At 38.1% G+C, this 21,827-nt stretch overlaps 1 protein-coding gene across 20 annotated transcripts in view; it reads right to left on the reverse strand.

Annotated features, from left to right (window-relative positions):
* The window catches only part of pnpla6 (patatin-like phospholipase domain containing 6), a 51,609-nt gene that overhangs the window by 21,628 nt on the left and 8,154 nt on the right, over positions 1-21,827 (reverse strand). For 18 of the 20 annotated variants that reach the window (XR_015476913.1, XR_015476912.1, XR_015476914.1 and 15 more), the window contains 20 exons: positions 17,702-17,758; positions 15,390-15,477; positions 15,131-15,305; positions 14,914-15,054; positions 14,164-14,323; positions 12,572-12,652; positions 12,215-12,343; positions 12,035-12,115; positions 11,818-11,947; positions 9,842-9,916; positions 8,084-8,178; positions 7,765-7,929; positions 5,358-5,435; positions 4,784-4,989; positions 4,158-4,289; positions 2,645-2,768; positions 2,369-2,558; positions 2,033-2,182; positions 1,891-1,954; positions 1,153-1,321 (listed from right to left, as the gene is read on the reverse strand). Coding sequence is in view for 11 of the 20 variants with exons in the window: in XM_087237595.1 (XP_087093721.1) it covers positions 1,153-1,321; positions 1,891-1,954; positions 2,033-2,182; positions 2,369-2,558; positions 2,645-2,768; positions 4,158-4,289; positions 4,784-4,989; positions 5,358-5,435; positions 7,765-7,929; positions 8,084-8,178; positions 9,842-9,916; positions 11,818-11,947; positions 12,035-12,115; positions 12,215-12,343; positions 12,572-12,652; positions 14,164-14,323; positions 14,914-15,054; positions 15,131-15,305; positions 15,390-15,477; positions 17,702-17,758 (2,490 nt within the window). In the remaining 9 variants the exon portion in view is untranslated. Of the gene's footprint in view, positions 1-1,152; positions 1,322-1,890; positions 1,955-2,032; positions 2,183-2,368; positions 2,559-2,644; positions 3,478-3,582; positions 4,290-4,783; positions 4,990-5,357; positions 5,436-7,764; positions 7,930-8,083; positions 8,179-9,841; positions 9,917-11,817; positions 11,948-12,034; positions 12,116-12,214; positions 12,344-12,571; positions 12,653-14,163; positions 14,324-14,913; positions 15,055-15,130; positions 15,306-15,389; positions 15,478-17,701; positions 17,759-21,827 lie in introns of those variants that run through there. The other 2 variants (XM_087237602.1, XM_087237601.1) reach the window with 2 other exon arrangements.

Consider the following 21,827-nt stretch of genomic DNA (forward strand, 5'->3'; position numbering starts at 1 on the left):
CGGTCATACCTAAAGGAGTGTGTCCTACAGGTGGCTTAACAAGACCACTCACTTGTGGGAAGTGCAATTAGATGTCCACTTTTCCCTAAGTTCACATCTTGATTCTGTTTGCACAAGCCAAACTTGTAGCTATTCAAATGCTGATAAATTACAATCTGTGCCTGATAGGGATATGGATCTTTGAGCTATCGATGAATTCAGAATTGCTTAAATGAATTCACAATGATATTTGATTCTGCCTTTACATACATCCTTAGAATAGTGTAAATGTGCCTTAGACCAGAGTTATTAGCATCAGTTGATAGCTCACCTTCATGAGATTAGAGCATTGGGATTTACCCTCACACATGCTACTAGCTGGCCTCTGGTAAACTTACTCGTTCAAACATTCCAACCGGGTCACGGCACCAATACAATCACTCAAAATCTATTTACACTGCACCAAGTGGGAATGAATGGGCATCTCAAGCATAGGAGTAGGATACACTAACAAGGATGTAAATGCCAGAAACTCAATCACCAGTCGATATTCTAGATTGAATCGTGTTACCTTCACCACCCCTAAATTTACCTCTCATCTGGGCCACAGCATCAGTTTAACATTTCCAGTTCTACACATACACTCCATTCAATTAGGATTAAAACCAAAGTCTCAGGCATAGTAGTTGTGAACACTAACAAGGATGCTTCAGGAGTTCACACTTAGCTGATGCTTGATAAGGTTAAAGCGTGTTTGGCATTCTGTCCTGGGAAAGAGCCCTAAGCTCGGAGAATACTCTCGCCTGGGGCAGGGAGTCTGAGCTCAGGTAGGTTTTTGAGAACTTCCCTAAATTAAGCTACGAAAGAGGGGAAGGAGTCTAGGTGGATGGAGTGGGATTCCTTAAGACAAAGATGGCTAAGGTAAGAAGACCAGGCTATTTATGTGCGTATGGATTCATCTTATAGGCAGATCATGTGATTGTTTATGCAAGACCAACAATCACATGATTGTGGTCAACCATAGGCATGTGCTCCTCGAAATTAGTTCATAAACCTTTACACTTAAAGGTGAAAAGTGCAAGTGCACCTCTTTAGAACTAGGAATGAAGTTTACGAAGTTTTCATGAATGTTGTCAGAAACAACACTAGATTGAGAATAGACTCAAGTGTTACCTCTCCAAGTGCAGGTTCCTGGTCACCGAGCCCTACAATGAGGATGCAGTCCGCTTGTCGGATGCAGCGTTGAGTCCATGGGGTCATTCCACTGTCCGTCTGATACAGCACTATACGATTAATGTCCTCCTGCTGAGCCAACCAACCTGATAACCTGTACTCGTGAATACTACAGAAAAACACGCATTTCAGATTGAAAGATAAATACAATGAAGTACTGATTCAGATCTCTTATATGGAGTTAACTTGTTAACAATGGTTTGGCAGCAGGACCACACCTCACTTTGTGTCCTTACCCATCACCTACTACCTAAAAACTTAGTTAAGGCAGACCAGCCCTCTAGCACTGTTCGCGTTCTTTCAATCCCACCCTCCCTCCTTTTATTTCCTTGCCTCCCATTACCAATCCTATAACCTTATCTTCCCTCCTAGGTTGAATCAATCACCTCCTACTTCAACCTAGGGATTGGTCCAATCACTCCCTCCTTGATTCAAGGAACACCTCCTTAATTCAACCTAGTGATTGGTCCAATCACTCTACCAAAATATTACAGAGACGGTACCCCCACCCTGAGTCTCAGGGCATCATTTTAGAACGCCCAATCAACCGACCCACCTGTTCACTGTTTATCCTCTTACTTCCCTTCCCCTTCATCCCACTGTTCCCTTACCATACCTTTCATCCCTACAAAAAAAAGTCTAGTTCAAAGTGTGGCATGGTCCATGCTGTGTAATTACCTGTCCAAAGCAGAAGCCCCTAGTCTTTCTCTGATGATGTCACTGGTTAGCAACAGGGTTGGTCCTTATTGGAGAATGAGAATCATTCAGATTATGTGTCCTACATCATTGGTTTTAAATGTCAGTCTATGCTTTATCGTACCTATGGCGCTGAGGGCATGGCTAAGTTCCAAATTGAAGGCATTGATTGGCACCTCATCACAAACCGGAAGCACGGCCACAGTTGAGAGATTACTGGCTGGGTTAGTGACGTCTGGACTGGACGCCATGCTTGGCAGACCCAGAGCAGAGCCTAGAGAAGAGAAAGAAATTAGATCTTAATAGTTAGACAAGTAAACAAGTCATTTCTGTTGACTTCAAGCATTTCTTATTTTTGTTTAAACACATTGAGAAAGTTTTGCTTCATGTTCATTCTTCACTAAAATTAACTTTACTGAAGATTTTGATTAGAACTGTATTGGTTTTTGTGGGAACTTACTTGAGAAAGGTCCACGGGGCTGTTGGAGGTTTCCCAAAATCTTCTGTCCCAGCAGATGGATCAACCGCGTGACCACCTGTGGGTATCTTCTCTTAATATTGTTGAGTGTTCCCTCTGGAAGCTTCACCAGCTCAGTGTCTCTGACCGCATGGACTGTGGTGGCACGAGGCTGCCGCGTCAAAGCCTCCACCTAAATGACATTTTTTTATTTTTTTTTACAATTTTAACAATCTTAAATACAGCTTAGATTACTTTAGGCCTAAAACTCAGACTCACCACGCCTATGAGATCTCCTCGCCCATACTCTCCGACCAGCTCCTTCTTACCATTCGCTTTTCGAATGACAGAACGCAATCGTCCATTTAGCACAATATAGGTGCAATCAGACTGGTCATCTTGCCTATGGTGGGAAAACAACTGTATCATTATTACAATATTAATATTATGACAATACATTAGAAATGTTTACTTACTGATTATCAAATGAGTACATTAGAATAATTCCTGACACTGAAGATTTTTTTTTTTTCATATTTTTGATCACATAAAGGCAACCTCAATGGGATAAACTCAAATTCTTACAGCAAAAATGTGCAATCACAAACTTGTATATATAACAATAATACAAAATTAAAATAATCTAAATCAGTAATTCTCAACTACGTTCCTGGAGGACCACCAGCATCACAACACTCGTAAAACCTGGGAAATAGACGATGCAAGAGAAACGGTGATGGAAAAATTGAGGAGAAACAGAAGAGACCGAGAGAAAATTGGGGTTCAGTTCTCCAAACACCCTGCCTCTTGGTCCTCAACCAGCCGAGAGACCCTCAATCGTGGTGCCTGTCAAAAGCACTAGCCGCCCTTCGGTGGACGGTTTAAGACTCTGCCCTGTCCCCAGCTGGCAAGCAACGGCTCCTCTGCTTCACGAGCACTCGGCTGTTAGCTCCCCCATTCACTTTTGCTCTCTGCTCATCCCCATCGTGGTGGTCAGCAGCAGGCTATGGTTCCTGGCAAATGGCAGCAACTTTTCCAGATTTTTTCTACGGTGGTAAGCCCTGCCTCTCCTGCTCCTCCACATCCAAGCGGACAGCAGCAGATCTCTGCGTCTGGTGAATGGGGTGGCTCCTCTGTCCCCTCACAGACAGCAGCCGACCCTCAAGGTTGCAGTGGATAGTAGCACGTTCCGTCCTTCCAGCAAGCTCTTCCAGTGCTGGCCTTGAGCATCTACGAGGCGAGGGCCCTCTTACTGACCACCTGGCCATCGGGAAGAAGGAGGCAGAGAAAATAATAATAATAATGAGAAAATAAAACAAACAGACAGCAGCTCTTCACAGAGACTGTCGCCAAACTGAAAGCAAAAGTAAAACAGTGTCCAGGTCTGGTCCTCTCTCGTCTTCTGTGGTCTTTCCTCCTTTTATTATCCAGAGGGCCTCCGTGGGACTTGAGGCGAGGTGCACGACACAGGTGCTTCACATTATCACTCAAGCACCGGCCTCATCCCATTCCCATGGCTCTCTGCCCCACTTATTTGCTACAGTCTCCTTTGTCTGTCACACCCATTTCAGCTCTTTCAGTCGCTACTAATTAGCTGATGATGTGTGTTAGGTTAAGAAGACATAGAAAATGTGCAGAGCTGCTGGGCCTCCAGGAACATGGTTGAAAAACACTGACCTAAAGCACATTCGCTAATTATCTAAACTATATTTGTACTATACATTTAAATGTTTTCATCTAAAAAAAGGTTACAATGATTAGAATTTTTATGTGTAGTAGAGGTTAACAGTACCGGTACAAGGCTCGTCCAGCTTCAACAGCCATCCAGTCAATGGCGAAATCCATCTGTCGCACAAATGCTGACATGCGAATAGCTACAGTGTGAGCTGCGCTAAGAACTACACTTGGCTGTTCACGCATGATCCTACAGGGGGCAGCAGAAACACGGCCAATATTACTCCAGATGTGGATTGTTTCAGAGTCAGATGTGCAATAGGTAGTAACCCACCAGGCATACAACATCATAAGACGTTAATATTAGGTTAGATTTAGGTCCCAGGACAATGTTATTTTGACGTCCAAAAACAACGTAAAATGCTGTTGATATTTGGTTGATTTTAGGTTGTGCTGGTACATTTATTTGTCAGGTGTGGCAACCAAAATTCAACGTCTTATAGACGTCATATTAGTAACGTCCACACAACGTCAAGCTGTAACATCATTAGACATTGATATTTTGTTGTTTTTAGGTTGCGTTGGAAGGTAACCAAAATGACTAAACCAAAACATCTATCCAACGTTGGACACTGACGTTGGCCTGACGTCAATGTGAGTACAACATCAATCTGACGTCATGTTGACATCCTGTGCCTGCTGGGAAGATTCATATCAGCTACAGGACTGTACGGAAAAACTCACTCATAGAATTCGGATTTGGAGATCTTGAGGAAGGTGCAGTCTCGCTCCGCTTTGATGGTGAAGATAAGCGGCTCTCCTGTGAGCACAGCCAGCTGACCCACCATCTCCCCCGGCTGGGTCACAAACAAACACACGGCTTCCTGCTTGTCGATCATCTTCTGGTAGACGTGCAGACAGCCGGAGAGGACGAAATGCAGACTCACATCCTACAGAAATGAAGCAAAAGAAAGAAAATCACAATGAGGATCTGAATACATCTGAAGTGATAATGTGGTGTAAGCCAGTGTTTCCCAACCCTGTTCCTGAAGGCACACCAACAGTACACATTTTCAACCTCTTCCTAGTCAAACACACCTGAATACACTCATCAGAACATTCGAAGAGACTCCAAAACCTGAAATGAATGGATCAGATAAAGGAGACATCCAAAATATGGACTGTTGGTGTGCCTTCAGGAACAGGGTTGGGAAACATTGATGTAAGTCTTTAGGCTCATCACTAATTTTTCAGTACAAGAGAGGGAAATACTTGGTAATAAAGAAAGAAAGGGAAAGAGATAAAAGAGGATGAGCACCTGGTCTCCCTGTCTGGCTAACACAGATCCAGCTTTGGCATGATGAAACGTCACCCTCCCGTTGAGTAGCGAAGGGTCCTGATGATGAGAGAGTATAGAAGGAAAGAGCTTAAAGTGGGGAAAGTACAGACATACTGCAGATATACATACAGTTGAAGTCAGAATTATTATTAGCCCCCCTGTATATTTTCCCCCACATTCTGTTTCACTGGATTAAGATTTTATTAACACATTTCTGAACATAATATTTTTAAATATTTAAAAATTTTAAATTGTTTTTAAATAATTTCAAAAAATTAGTATTCGGCTTAAAGTTTAATTTAAAGACTTAACCTAACGGCAAGTTAGGGTAAATAGCCAAGTTATTGTACAACATGTTTTTTTTCTGTAGACAACCGAAAAAATATTGCGTAAGAGCTAATAATATTGACCTTAAAGTGGTTTTAAAAAATTAAAAACTGCTTTTATTCTAGTTGAAATAAAACAAATAAGACTTTCTCCAGAAGAAAAAATATTATAGGAAATACTGTAAAAATTTCCTTGCTCTAGTAACCTTTGGGAAATAAAAATAAAAATAAAAACTCACAGCAGGACTAATAATTTTAACATCAACTATGTAGCATATATTAAGTTAGAACATATATTAAGTTTACCTAATATTAAAAAACTAAAATAAATAGGTAAATAAGTAACAAATATCATTATGGTTATTTCAATATCTCAAAAAATATATCAAAGATATCAATAAGCAGAATTTAAATGTGCAAATATGCTATTTAAAGATGAAAAAGAGGTTTGAGGAGAGAAGAGATGTAGAGATTATTAAGAGTTGAAGCAAGTTTTGCAGCTATATTCGGTAGTGATTTGCTTTTTTCAGTAAGTGTGAGCTGGTGACATTTAGCAGATTCTGATTTTCTTTCTAAGAACTATAGATGACATCATATACATACTGTAGAGATGAAGTCAGAATCATTAGCCCCCCTGAATTATTAGCCGCCCTGTTTATTTCCCTCCCCAATTTCTGTATAATAGAGAACAGATTTTTTTCAGCACATTTCTAAACATAATAGTTTTAATACCTCATTTCTAATAACTGATTTATTTTATCTTTGTCATGATGACAGTAAATAATATTTGACTAGATATTTTTCAAGACACTTTTATACAGCTTAAAGTTACATTTAAAGGCTTAACTATGTTAATTATGTTAACTAGGCAGGTTTGGGTAATTAGGCAAGTTATTGTATAACGCTGGTTTCTGTAGACAATCTAGAAAAAAAATAGCTTGAAGGGACTAATAATTTTGACCTTAAAATGTTTTTTTAAAAACTTCTTTTTATTCTAGCCTTAATAAAACAAATAAGACTTTCTCCAGAAGAACAAATATTATCAGATATACTGTGAAAATTTCCTTGCTCTGTTAAACATCGTTTGGGTGAAAAAATCATTTAAAGAAGGGCTAATAATTCTGACTTCAACTGTACAAAAATGCATTTGATTAAATTTTTCATAATAAAAAAAAAATCAATATTACAATTTTCACCAAAGTGTATTAACAATACTAACAGAGCAAATGAAGAGTTCCAATGCAATAAAAAAATCTTAAATTTCAATCGAAAATTACAATTTTTCCCAGCCTCCTATATAACTGTTGAGTTATTTTACATTAAAGATCATGAAAAAAACTATTTATTTCCATGAAAGTGAAATTACAAAAGAACCTTAAAAATGCTCAGAAATTTTCAAATGGCATTTGGATGTTTTTGCATCTGAACTCTTAAAATGTTTATGCTGTTCACAACACATCCAAAAATGACAGCGGTGAGAAAACCATCCAATAACAGCATCTACAGAATCATAACTTCAACTTTGGACGAAGTGAACTACCAAAACAAACTCCAAATATTTTTTTGGCTGATTTTTGTTGGCATCACACCAGTCCATTCTTTGATTTAGTTAGATGTATCTCATTGCCGGCAAAAAATGACATTCTTACCTAAATTATTTTTTGTTGTTGTTTCTATTTAAAATATCTAAAAATTCTTAAATCAAGAAGAATTGTCTAGACAAGCAAAACATATCGTCTTGTTTTAAGAAATAATATGCCATCATTAAGTGAGTTTTTCCTTAAAACTTCCCTTTTGACAAGATTATTTTGTTTACCCCATTAGCAGATTATTTAGCTTGTTTTAAGGAAAAACTCACTTAATATTGGCATATTATTTCTGAAAACGGCAATATGTTTTGCTTGCCTAGAAAATGCTTCTTGATATAAGATTGTTTAGATTATTTGGACTAGAAAGAAGACAAAAAAAGTATGAAAATAATTTTTTGCAGTTTGGCTTTAAAATACATCTAAAATGTCTTACTTTTACTCAGTAATGAACTTTAACTCAAACACAGATACCTCAATCTTCATGAGTCTGAGGATCTCCTTCTGGGCCTCCTCGAACACTGTAGCGTTTGGTCGTCCTTGAAATGAGCTAAAAATGTCCATCCCTGATTCCTCCTCAGGATACAAATACACACCTGAAGGAACCTCATCCACGGTCACTTTCCTCTCCCGCTGCTCCTGAAACACAACAAACAGAAACATCTTGTTCAAGACAGATATTTAATCATGCTTTATTGGGGACTCTTAATCTCAGTAATGTTTTCCATTAGACTGTAATTACTGTAACTAAATGCTGTTCACTTCAGTTCAAAATTTACAAATAAACCACCACCTTTGTGAAAGCAGGCACTCCATCCTCTGCAGATACAGAGATACGACCTCTTTCATATGCCATGTCGAAATCTGAACGCAAACTCTTCTGCATTCCTGTACCACACACACAGTACACGACAAAATGACATGATGAAAAGATCAGCAACAACATCACAGCATGACAACAGCATAAGCTGAAACAGTGGACAGTGTGTTTTGTCCACTAATGCCAGTTCATTACACCCATTGTTGTGCCTGTTTTCTTATCTGATAAAAGTTTATTCTACTCTGTTTCATCTTACCGTTTCCATTAAGCAGTTTTTATGCCATTTTCAAAATTGCACATAAGTATAGGTGGATGGAAACATGGCTAGTGTCACATGATCTTTCACTCTGATATGCTGATTTAATTCTCATTAAACACTTGAAGATTTCAGATGCAAAAGCCGCTAAACGCCACTTCCGCCAAACATGAGATAATGACATTGAGTGAATGCTTTAGGCACGTACTACACCATCAACAAATAGATTTGCTTCAAATCATCTAATCAAATCATCTAAACCCCAGCGTCAGCGCATTCAGAAATAACAGCTTGTTGGCAAAACATGCATTTATAACGTGTTTTTGTGCAGCGTCGCTACTTTGAAAGAGTCCGATGTACTATACAATAAACGGCAACACCGTTTGACGAAAGATGCCGTTCTTTTGTCCCATGTGGATGCTATGAGGATAAACACGGGACCAAGACCTTAAGTATGGTGAGAATTAATAAATGACAGCTTCTAAAATTGTCTGAATGACATGCCCTTTTTGCTAAGTAGGCCTACATTGTGTTTTATTTGCTAATTTAAGCTATTTTAAAAGATAAATATAATGTTTCAAACTTTACATTATTTATACTACTTCATAATACCTATAGATCTGAAGAGCTTTTTATATTAATGGACATTGCACAGATATTGATGTTTCACAATGTTTTTACACTACATTATTTGAATCTACCAAGCTTAGCGTACAATATTTGCAATGTTTACATTCCTTCCGTTAAATCTAAATCCCAATTATCAGAAATGCCAACAGATTGTTAAGATTAAATTAATGTCAGTTTTAATGTCATTGGTTAATGTGCTAACTTTACAGCTTTCAGTCATTTATTTTCCTTCTGCTTTTTCCCTGGTTTATCACAGAGGAATGAACCGCCACTTACTTGACAGATTTATATATTTTAAATTTCAGGTGGTTTGTGTAATGTGTTTTATGTTTAGCAAAATAATTTCTAATGGCATCTTCATTTTCAACTAATTACACTGTCTTGTCCCAATAGGTGGATTTAGAGGGTTTTGCATAAAAAGCAGAAGTGGATTTAGCTTGTTTTGACGCAAAAGAAAATTTACCTTGTTAAAAAACAAGGAATTGTCTAGTGACATTTTTGAAAAAAAAGGGTATTTTATTTACTGGCTAATAACCTTATCATTACATATAAAAATGAAACTTCTGAACCTTATTAGAGGAGCCTAATAGAAAATGCTAATTTACAAGAAAAGAGGTCTGAGGGAGCTCTTCACTTATTATTATCAATATTAAAAACTGTGAAGCATTTAAGTAACATGAACAGCAGTATTCATTTCAACAGAATCAATGTGAAACCTTTTAATGTTACTATTGATCAATTCAATGCTTTCTTCATACATTAGTATTAATTTCCTTTAAATGAAAGTATTAAAACCAGTAATAATTTCCTTGAAAAATTGTTTATCCAGTCACACATGCACTCACCTGCAATGTCTACAGGCATTGATATGGTTCTACTAAGGGTCGGAATTGTGCCACCCTCCTTCCCATGATCCCCACCTGCAGACACAGAGCATCATCGAGGATTAACCCGCAGTGTTAAACAAATCACTCAACACCAACACCTGGACAAAAAAACACTGAAACCTTCTTAAGCAAATGAAGTAACCAGTGCGTACTGCAAACTCTGGCCGAGTTTTCTAAAGGTGCTTTCACACCTGTGAATCGATTCAGTTGTTCTATAACAGAGATTACAATTGTTACATTGTTACTCTTTGCCCTTGGAGCGGTTCGCTTTCACACTACAAAGTTTCTAATCGGACCAAAAGAGCTAAAACAAGTCACGTGTGAGTAAACTCTTCTCACATTGGTCAGAGTGTCAGGGTTTATTTTGCAGCGTCCCGCTAAGCTATCAGGAGAGGTGGTGGTTTGGTGGTGATTGACAGGGTGCGCGCGCGTGACATGTCTGAGGAGAGATGCGGTGGGGAGGGGTGAGAGGGATGCCTATTTGAGGACCGGGAGGGAGACGCGAGATTACCGGGAGATCATCACTCGTTTGCGGGCATCTGGAGACTCGCGAAACTTCCAGCCCTACTCATAATTCTCTCTTCATATAGCCGTAAGCCTATTACATATCCATAAAACACTGTGATATAACCGCGCTCGGATCGGATCGCTTTCTCACTGCTCCAGGGTTCATTTCAATCGAGCCGAGACCACCTTATTCAAGCGATCTCGGAGCGATTACTTTGGCGCGGAACAGAGCGCGATTGCTCTGTTCACATATGCCAAACGTACCGCACTAACTGGGCAAACGAGATACGTTCCGAAACAAAAGTGTAGGTGTGAAAGCACCCTAAGAGTGTACACTATGGAATTTATTAGCATTAGATATTCTTAAATACAAAAAAAAAATTATTATAATGTAAAAAATGTAGTAATACTAAGACAATCTTTGTGCGATTCATCATTCATTAGGAAAAAAAAACAAAAACAAACAAAAGAGTAAATATGAGCCCAATTCCAATTCTACCCCTCACCCCTACCCCTGATTTTGCGCATTCACATGAAGGGGTGGGGGTGTCCTGATTCTCCTTAGCTTAAATAGGAAGGGCTAAGGGGAAGGGCGAGATAAACCTTGAAACAGATTTTCTAGCACCACACTAGAAACCAATGGGTACAAAAATTTCCCAGAATCCACCATCGACAACAGCAACATGGCTGCACACGAGAGTCAGGAGATGCACAACATAGTTATTTTTGGCATTTTTTTACAACAAACAAACATATGCTTTAATGCGCTGTCCACTTATATGGCCACATAGCCCTAGGATGCTTTAGTAGTCCCAATACATACTTTCACTTAATGACACTTGAATACACTGTCAGAAAGGTCTAGTGGCTGGGAATGACCTTTTTACAGTGTCTGGTATAACGTTAATGTTTAATAGTGTTTACATAAATGAATATGGCCACGGTGTAAATACACGGTAAAGTTACGAGCTTATTGTCACATTATACTGTTATAATTCGATTTTTTTTATAACTTTTATTGGGGTAGGAGAACGAAGAACAGACAGGAAAGCACTGGGAGTAAAGAAAGGGGAAGGATCGGCATAGGACCTCAAGCTGGTAATCGAATTCGGATCGCTGTGAACAACATGGTGCTATATGTTGGCACACTTAACCACTAGGCTATTGGCACTGACCATTATATTGTTATGGTAACATAATATCGTTGCCTAAATTTTATGATTTCCTAAAGATATATGCCAAAAAATATGGAGTAACTACAGCAGTCGCCATCATTGCTCTCATAGGAGCTCACAACAACATATAATGAGGTGTGCGGGTGTTGTAGTGTTTCTTAGGCGTTAATTTGAAACCCTTTAATGGCGAAGGGGAAGTGGAAGATATAAAAAAAAATAGAATTGAGATTGGGCCACGATATTATGCCTTACCAGTGGCATTTTGGACAGCCGCCTCACGGTGTTTATCAGGAACAGTCAGACTGCCGAAGCGTTTGCTGTGTCGTACAGGACTGGAGCGAGTCGGATGAGGAGAGAGGGGAGAGGAACGAGGCTGCATTTCCTAAAGGAAAAAATATAAATATTACTTCAAATACAACCAGACAAAACAAAGTGTGTGTGCGTGGAATGGACATATGTGTTGACTCACGTGGCTGAAGAGTTCATTGGTGAGCCCCAGGTAGTTGTGCAGAGCCAGAACAGTCACTCTCTGAAGACGCACCATGATGATCTGCAATCAGGACATAACATATCACCAATTACATGCTGCATCCTCACATACAACAGATCTGGATCTTTGAGCTGATCTTTGGATCTTCTAATTCCAGACCTGAACCACTCGCACAAGACTCTCTGGGTATTTCTCAAAGATTGACAGAAAGGCATCCACAGGCAGTCTGAGGACAGTGGACACTTCTGCTGCTCTTGCCGAGACCGTTTTGTAAGGTCTCTGGTGACCCTGAAATAAACAAACACACAAACGTTCAAAGCACTCTCATCTTATGCATAATAACCAGAATAAATCATTTTCTGTAAGCAATTTACAATGTCAAGTGCAAACACTGCTATTTGACATACATATAAGAAGGGGAGAAAATCAAGAGGCAAATCGAGGTTGTGAAACGAATCTTATAAAGTGCTTGTGGTTTCATGTGCTGATAAACATCAGATTGTGGGTGTGACTCACTGTGATGACATCAAGGATGCTTAGTAGACTGTGAACACTGTCTCCAGGGTAAACCTCTTTAACCACCCCATCCTTCCCATCCTTAAGAGAGTGAGAAAGAGAGAGAGAGAGAGAGAGAGAGAGAGAGGGGAAAGACCATTAAATACTTTAAAAAAACGTTACATTTCTTATTTAATTCAGTGTACATTTGCATATAAAAACAACAAAAATAAAAACTATATTTCTAAAAAAATAATAACTTAAATGACCGTAAAATCTAACTAATAAAAACTCATTTAAAACATAAATAAACTATCCATCCATCTATCTATCCATCCATCCATCCATCCATCCATCCATCCATCCATCTATATATATATATATATATATATATATATATATATATATATATATATATATATATATATATATATATATATATATATATATATATATATATACATATATATATACATACAGTATCAATAATTATATATTAATAGATATGCTTCCATTCAAATTTTCATGTGCATTCTGGGATATCATAAAATAATAATAATAAAAAGAATATTAGAAAGAAAAATGCATAACAATTTAAAATTCCCAAAATATGCCCAAATTATTGTTATAATTCTTTTTACATCAGAATACAAGCAAATAAACTGTGGAAACACTTTAATAGAATAAAATTGACAAAAGAAAATCATGATAATTGTTTCAACAGATCCTATGACTGGTCTAACCGGCAAATACATTTCACTGACAGAGTCATAGTTGTTTAAAGTGAAGTATACTTTGCTTTTATGCTGCCCATAAGGGTTCAAAAACAGTGAGTGTGAAGCAGCCTTCGTTATCTGAGTAGTACACGCATACGCATACTCTAAGAGCACTTCTAGATTTACGTAACAGTGCATAAATATATGTTTTTTCAAGAGGTTTGACCTTTATTTTAAAAGAAGAGTGTAGATTACAGCCAGGAAAACGTGGAGAGCAGAAAATGATTAAAAAATGAAATTGATCTGGGAATCAAACTCAGGCTGTTGTGAACGCCTCTATGCTAGATGTCGACGCACTTAACCACTAGGCCATTAGTGCCAACCAATATATGCAATATATGCTTATAACCTGATGAACATCCAACTTATCCAGCAAGTTTTTACGCAGCGGATGCCCTTCCAGCCACAAACCCATCTCTGGGAAACATCCACACACACTACGGACAGTTTAGCCTACCCAATTCACCTGTACCGCATGTCTTTGGACTGTGGGGGAAACCGGAGCACCCAGAGGAAACCCAACCGAAGGCAGGGAGAACATGCAAACTCCATACAGAAACGCCAACTGAGCCGAGGTTCGAACCATCTACCCAACGACCTTCTTGCTGTGAGGCGACAGCACTACCTACTGCGCCACTGCCTCGCCCTGGTTTCCCCAGTTCCACAACTTTTCATTTTATTAGTAATCAGTTTCTTAGGAAATAACAATTTTGTTCTCTTGTTAAATTCATAATTTTGGATGAAAACATAGCTAATGATATTCAAATAAAATGGGTCAGTCACGCTTACAAAAAAGCACACACTCTAAATTCTATTTTGCTAAAAGTATTCACACACCTGTCCAGTAAGACACAACTCCAGCTTGCCATCCTGTACTACATATATGCTGCTATCAGGCTGACCAGGCCTGAAGACATATTCACCCTGCTGGAACTGCAGAAACACCATGTGCTTGCACAGCTCCAGAAACAACGGCTTCTCAAAGTGTCCCAACACACTGCAGGAGAAGAACAAGAGACACACCACACCAAATACATACAGTTGAAGTCAGAATTATTAGCCCTCCTGAATTATTAGCCCCCCTGCATATTTTTTCCTCAATTTCTGTTTAATAATTAGAAGATTTTAATTAAACACATTATTAAACATAATAGTTTTAATAACTCATTTTTAATAACTAATTTCTTTGCCATGATGAGAGTAAATAATATTTGACTAGATATTTTTCAAGACACTTATATACAGCTTAAAGTGACATTTAAAGGCCTAACTAGGTTAATTATCATTGTATAATGATGGTTTGTTCTGTAGACAATTAAAAAAGAAATTGCTCAAGTGAGCTAATAATATTGACCTTAAAAACAAATCAATAAATAAAAACTGCTTTTATTCTAAACGAAATAAAACAAATAAGAAGAAGAAAAAATATTACAGGAAATACTGTGAAAAATTCCTTGCTCTGTTAAACATAATTTGGGAAATATTTAAAAGAAAAAAAACTATAAGTGTCACATTTTACATTTCTAATCAAGTCCTCTTTAATGTAAATCTTGAAGTAAACCACCCTCAGCCACAATGTGAGCTTACCGCACGTTCTTGAGCATGTAGAGCACCTCGGAGGGTAGATGGGAATTAGCTACATCAAATTCGGTGAGATCTGCTTCCAGCACTGACGGAGGAGGTTCCTTCATCTGCAAAGTGGGCACTTCCTTCTTAAAGCGCAGGATCCTGGGAGACGCAAACATGACATGATGAATCTTCTGAGATCATTCAAAATTCACCAAAGGCACAAACAGAAACTCACTTTTTGGCAATGTTCAGCATCTTCTGTTTCTTTTTGAGACGGGGTCTGGTGGAGGAAGTGGCGCCCACCAAGGAAGAGGTGGATTGAGATACTTTCCTCATGATCTTCCTCCCATAAAACAACACTTTGTCTCTTTTACGAAATCGATACTTTGGGACTTCCTGAGCCTCCAGTTCTAGGAGAAAACACCAAAGGAATAGAATTATGAATCAAGATTACATGATCAGTTCATTTCACAATTGAGAATTTGAGAACTAACTGCGGAGCTGCATCCGGCGCAAGACAAAAAATATGAGGACGGCGATGAGAACGATGACGACTCCAGCGCCGATTACAATCCCCACCACCTGTGGATTTAAAAAAAACAATAAGAATGAGAGTGATGTTTATTATGGCATTTCTTGAAAGGTGCTGTATGTAAGATTTTGATTCTTCTAAAGCATAAATAACATAATATGTTTGAAGTTATTAAAGAAACTTGCTAAGTGAACATTCTTGTTTATTTTCAAAAATTAATAAACCGTGCTGCAATGGCTGTCTTTGTTTTGGTAATTTTAACATGCCCAATGTAAGTTTAGCCAATAACACAATATGTTTGCAGACATTTAAGAAACATACCAAGTAACAACATTATTACAATAGCAATTAATAAACAATAACATTTCATCTGAAAAACAATGCTGAAGTCAGATATTCTGCTTTGAAAATGTGAAAAATGTGTAGTTTTAACCCGCCCACTGCACTTTAGCCAATTATATTCCAGCACCCAGGGTTGCCTTGGTGAAAAACCGCATATTTTATTCATTCATTCAGAAATGCTCTCAAAGCATGCGTCCGTGACTGAAATGCGACCTCCGGTGGACAGTAGCAGGCTCTGAAATGAGATGCAGATTCAGAGTTCCACTTAGGTTATTAATCAGCAAATTATATAAATATTATGAATGTAAACATTAGGTGAGCAGGTTACATTGTAACCAAGTGTCCTAACAACATGCTACATGACGATACGCAGTGATCAGCAATTTGGCTCTTTTTACCAGATGAAACATGATAAAAATTTTAATACAGCCATTCAGAAGCACAGAATATGCACTCACTCATGAAATGGTAAGGTTTATAATCTAATTAATACTTATTAAACCTCTTTAACATTATTAAATGTACATGACTGAATACTGAATACCTGATATGTGTTTAGTTTTAAAGTTCAATCTCAAACGGTTTATTTTATTTTCAAGATCTGAAGTGAACTATCTGCTGCTGCTGCTGCTGCTTTCAGTAGTATGCCACTAAATATCATGTAAAATATCATTCAAACTCACATTGTTAGCATTTAACACTGAATAAAGCACATGAGGTGTATCTGAGGAGATCATTGCCATAGTTTTCTGTTGTTCACCTGTGACTGTGAGAAATAAAAACGTTTGTAATATATCAATCCGAGGTGTTGGTTAGGACAAAAACTCCTTTTACTAAAAAAAAATATATTCCCTTTATCGCACGCCGTTGCTATTATTTAGAACACGGTTTGATCACTCACTCCTGTCGTCAATCTGGCAACCTGCGCTTGCGTTTGTTTTGATACAGGACTGCAATACCTAGTTCAACCACTGGGTGTCAAACTTACATACTGCACCTTTAAGTGACAAAATGAGAGATGTGTCATGAATTCAAGGTTGAGAAAAATTCTAAACATTTTAACTGGATTTTGAACTTTTTATTAATTTTATAAGCTTTTTTAAAATGATCTGATTACTTCAAATCTGAATCTGGATATTTGTTACGTCACATTTATCAGAAAATGTGTGGAGTCAGTAAAATGTAGTTAATAAATCAATTTAATCAAAAGTTACTTTTGAATTTTTTCAACATTATTACATCATTTCTTTATGGTTTCAACAGAACAAATTTAACATATTTAATAATAAGAATAAATATGTCTTCAGCTACAAATTATCTTTTTAGATATCTTATATCCGAAGGATCATGTTATAATTAAAAAAATATATCAAGAGAAAACACTTCTCTTAACAGTAATGCTTCACTATATTGCTGTTATTATTGCATTTTTGATTAAATAAATATAGCTTTATTAAAAAAAAAAAAACCTTACCTACTCCAACCCATCATCTAATGTTTCAAGAAATACCTCATCTGCCATGTGCATGACATGTTTACTAGTAATTCATTGTGAAAGATTAAACAAATATGTGGGCGTCCAGGTGGCGCAGTGAGTAGCATGATCGCATCACAGCAAGAAGGTCGCTGGTTCGAGCCTCGGCTTGGTCAGTTGGCGTGTCTGTGTGGAATTTGCATGTTCTTTCCATGTTCGCGTGGGTTTCCTCCGGGTGCTCCGGTTTCTCCCACAAGTTCAAAGAATTGGTATAGGTAAATTGGGTAAGCTAAATTGTCTGTGTATGTGTGTGTATGGGTGTTTCCCAGTGATGAGTTGCAACTGGAAGGGCATCCGCTGCGTAAAACATATGCTGGATAAGTTGGTGGTTCATTCCGCTGTGGCGAAACCTGATGAATAGAAAATGAATGAATGAATAAACAAATATGTTTACTGACCATGCTGGTCTGCAGCTGATCCTCCACTAAACTCTTGATGTTTCCAAATCTGTCCGTCTGCAAAACACACAGAGTATTATTACAACCAACATAACCAGTGACACAACACAGGGGTTTTTGTTTTGTTTTGTTAACATTATTAATATAACAGCATTACACTGGAGTTACAATATATGACGATTAAAAAAAAGGCAATCTACAGATCTTTTTTTTTTAGACACAGATCATTAAAAATGAAGGGCAGGAAGAGGAATCTGCAAAAGATAAACCCCTTGTGTTTAATAATGAAGCATATCCATATTTCCCAGTCCCTCAGATATGTAAACCTCTAGCGTTTCTCCTTTGTGCTGTCATTTCTTCAAGCATTCCCACTCTGTGTCACCCTCCGACTCACTCATTCCTTCCTTCTCGCTCCTTTTCAGCTCGTGTATTTTCTGTCAGGGCCTGAACAATGCACGTACTGTATCTAAAGTGAACAGTTCGTAGGTTGGAGAATCACTTCTAATGAAATATTAATGAATCCTTCATTGAGAAGTAGAGGATAAAGCACTTTAGTAATGATTTTTATTAGCATTTTGGCTTCTTTTCCAGTAAAATATTTTTTTTTTATGGGAAGAGCGGATGGAAAAGGCAAATAAAAGGAAACGCTCAAAGTACCAGAAGCTAGAAGAGAAGTGGCGGGAAGGGGCTGGAAGACCCACTGTGAACCAATAGAGGTGGGTTGTTGAGGGCTTGAAGGGCATTCACTCTGTAAAGTCTTGAACCAACTAGGCCTAGCAGTAGCAGCTAAGAACAGGGTCATTAAGTCTGTTTGTGAAGCTGCAGAGAAAGCCACAAGATGGGGATGGCTACTAGGACCCAAGCTGGGGTCTGATTAACCTCAGCTGGGTCACCTGGTCAAGGGTGTCTGATGTTGAAAGATCCGAAACACAAAGTGACCCCAGGATACATCACTGACAATGCATCCCAATGCATCTAGATGATGTATCTTGGACACTAATTATCCTTTAAACAGGATAATCAAAGTAACCAATTCATATTGACGGATGTTTTTGTGGGGAAGTTTCAGCTTTATTTGATATAGCGTAAGAAAAAAAGAAAAATATTCAGCCATGCTGAATATACTTTGAAGATGCTTATATATTTAGTGATAAAATTATTGAGAAATGTGTGCATACTTTAATGCAGGGAGTAGAATGGACTACACAGTGAAATACTGTAAAAGTGAGAAGTACTCGAAAACAGAAGTGGTAGATTTTATCATCAGTGTCTGGTGAAAATGAGGCATGTGAATCCTCTGACTTGATCAAAACACACTTATATGTAACTTTAGAGTGTGTGATATACACTGTAAAAAATGCTTGGTTTTAAACAAATCTTTCATGTTGTCCCAACACAAATTGATGCAAATTAACTTCATTATTTTTTACAAATTTAAGTGGATTGAATTAAAGAAATAAGTTGTACCCCCAAGAATCTTAATAACTGTGTGCAAGTAGTTTAAACAAGTAATTTAAATATTATTTTTGAGTGTATGGTTTCTCAAGGGGCGACAGAGTGGAGCAGGAGGTAGTGCTGTTGCCTCACAGCAAAATGGTCGCTGGTTCAGTTCCCGGCTGGGTCAGTTGGCATTTCTGTGTGGAGTTTGCATGTTCTCCCCGCGTTCACATGGGTTTCCTCCGGGTGCTTCGGTTTCCCCCATAAGTCCAAAGACACGCCCTATAGGTGAATTGGGTAAGCTAGATTGTCCATTGTGTATGTGTGTGTGAATGAGAGTGTATGGTTCCCAGTGATGAAAGGGCATCCGCTACATAAAACATATGCTGGATAAGTTGGAGGTTCATTCCGCTGTGACGACCCCAGATTAATAAAGGGAGTAAGACGAAAAGCAAATGTATGAATAAATGGTTTCTCAAATTTCATTTATATATGTTACAAGAGTGTCTGCCTATTGTCTAATGCCTGCAATCATCGTTAGATACAGCAAGTAGCTTGATCATAACATAACGGTTAAGATAAAGTCAAAACCTGATAGGTGTACAATACAATTACGCCAATGAAGCACTTTTTTGTAGATATACATAAAAAACTGTTTAGTACTATTAATTTTCTTATCTTCACACTTGGAAAGTGTATTTGATGAGTTTAGATGCAAAAACCTCTAAATGCTGCTTGATATTTTCTTCTAAAATTAGCATTTTTCTCTGAGTCTTGTGTGTAGGCTCAGAAATCGTATTTTTAAAAGTGAAAAATAAGTTCTTTTCATCACATTTAAAGTGAAATAACTGAAAATAAACATAGGAGGCTGAGAAAAATGCTCATTTTAGGAGAACATTTCAGATGGAATTTAGATGTTTTTGCATCTGAACACTTCATTTTTCCCAGCATGCACATTTAAGATAAATTTAGAACTGATTGCATACATAGTTCAACCTTTAGCTGTGCCGTAAGCAAATACGCCCTTGCGATTAGTGATCTCTGGACTGAGATATGAATTTGCGCAATTCCCCAATTCCAATTGCAAGATGAAGCTTGCCAGACATCTACTGTAGCTGCGTCTTCCTATATTCGCTCATCATGACAGAGCAAAAAAAAAACTCAGTTTAAGATCACAGGACATTATCAGTCACATCACAAAACTCTCCAAACATGTCACATGATCAGATTATCAGCACAGTCTGCCCAGCTACAAAACACAGCTGCCAAAGATCGACACAAAGAGGATTCAAGGGAGGAAAATAGTAGTAAAACAGCTGCTCACATTGACCAGTGAACAGATTGCAGAAAAGGGTGTGAGGTCTGTAAAAGAAGGGGAGTGAGGTGCAAGGTGCATAATGGGAAAAACATTGCCCCTGCTTATGCGTGATGGAGGAAGAGATTATGCAATGAGAGGAAGTCCAAAATTTCACACTATATTCACAGTCACAGGGTTATAAAAATCAATCTCTGTAGACAACTCCCATTCAAAAAACAGTGGCTTTATCCGAAACCGCCCCTTATATCATTTAATAGTGTGCTATTTGAAAGAGCAGCTACTTGTGGTGTTGTCAGAAACTGTAGTTAAAGTCCTGTGAGCCTGCTTCAGGAAGAACGATGTGTCAGGTGTCATGTCCACCCACTGAGGAAGCTTGATAAAGTCCTTTACATTTTAAGCCTTTGGCACCCCTGGAAAGACTGAAGAGCTGAAGATTCTTTCACCTGATGCAGTTTTCTAAACCTTCCACCTTTGCTTCCAGGAGATTTAGCCGTTTAGATGCTGAGGTGGCCCAATCACAATGCGGTCCACCGACACAATCCGGTCCTCTGCATCGTCGATTCATCTGTCAGGTTGTATTATAACGTCTTAACAGATGATGATACTTTCGTCAATCGTTTTTCAATACCATCCAGTTTAGTTCCAAGCTCAGTTCTCAATGCTTTTAATTCCACTAACACGTCGGATGTATCCGCCATGACAGTGAGGTAAGGATCCGCCTGTAATTTCGTTTTTTCCAGCGCCTGTTCTACAAGCTCTAGTAAAAATGTCAAACTGTTTTGGAGCAGGAGGTTTGGACATACTCAGATTGTCAATTTCGATCAGAGTTGGTTTAGTTTACACAGGTATTAAAACTTTTCTGTGGGTGGGTTGTCAGAGCGAATCAATCAATCAGCCATCCTCGCCAGAGCCACTTGACCCCCCCCATACCTATTGGTGTTTCTAAAGTAACATATGACATATGTGCATATACGGCAGAGATCACAATTCTTTGTTTCATTGCTAGTAGACAACTCGCTAAGTGTTAAAGAGCTCCTATTTTACCTCTTTTGCAAGATGTACGATAATTCTTTGGTGTCTCCAAAATGTGTCTGTAAAGTTTCAGCTCAAAATATCCTTTAGAATATTTATTATACAATGTAGACTACGCCCAATTTTGGCTCTGAGCAAAATGTAGCTGCATTCTTGAACACGGAGAGTAGGAACAGATCTTTTAATCCGAGTTTCTTTGTAAATCCTGTTCTGTGGACATGTTTATCCGTGTTACAACAGGACAAGTTAACACCTACCTGTCAATCAATTCAGTGGGCGGGGAAAACCACACTCCTACATCACATTAAGGTGGGCCTCAAGAGCACTGGGATTTGGATC

The sequence above is a fragment of the Danio rerio genome, chromosome 1 (genome assembly GCF_052040795.2).
Source record: "Danio rerio strain M-AB ecotype USA chromosome 1, GRCz13ab, whole genome shotgun sequence".
Classification (NCBI taxonomy): Eukaryota; Metazoa; Chordata; class Actinopteri; order Cypriniformes; family Danionidae; genus Danio; species Danio rerio.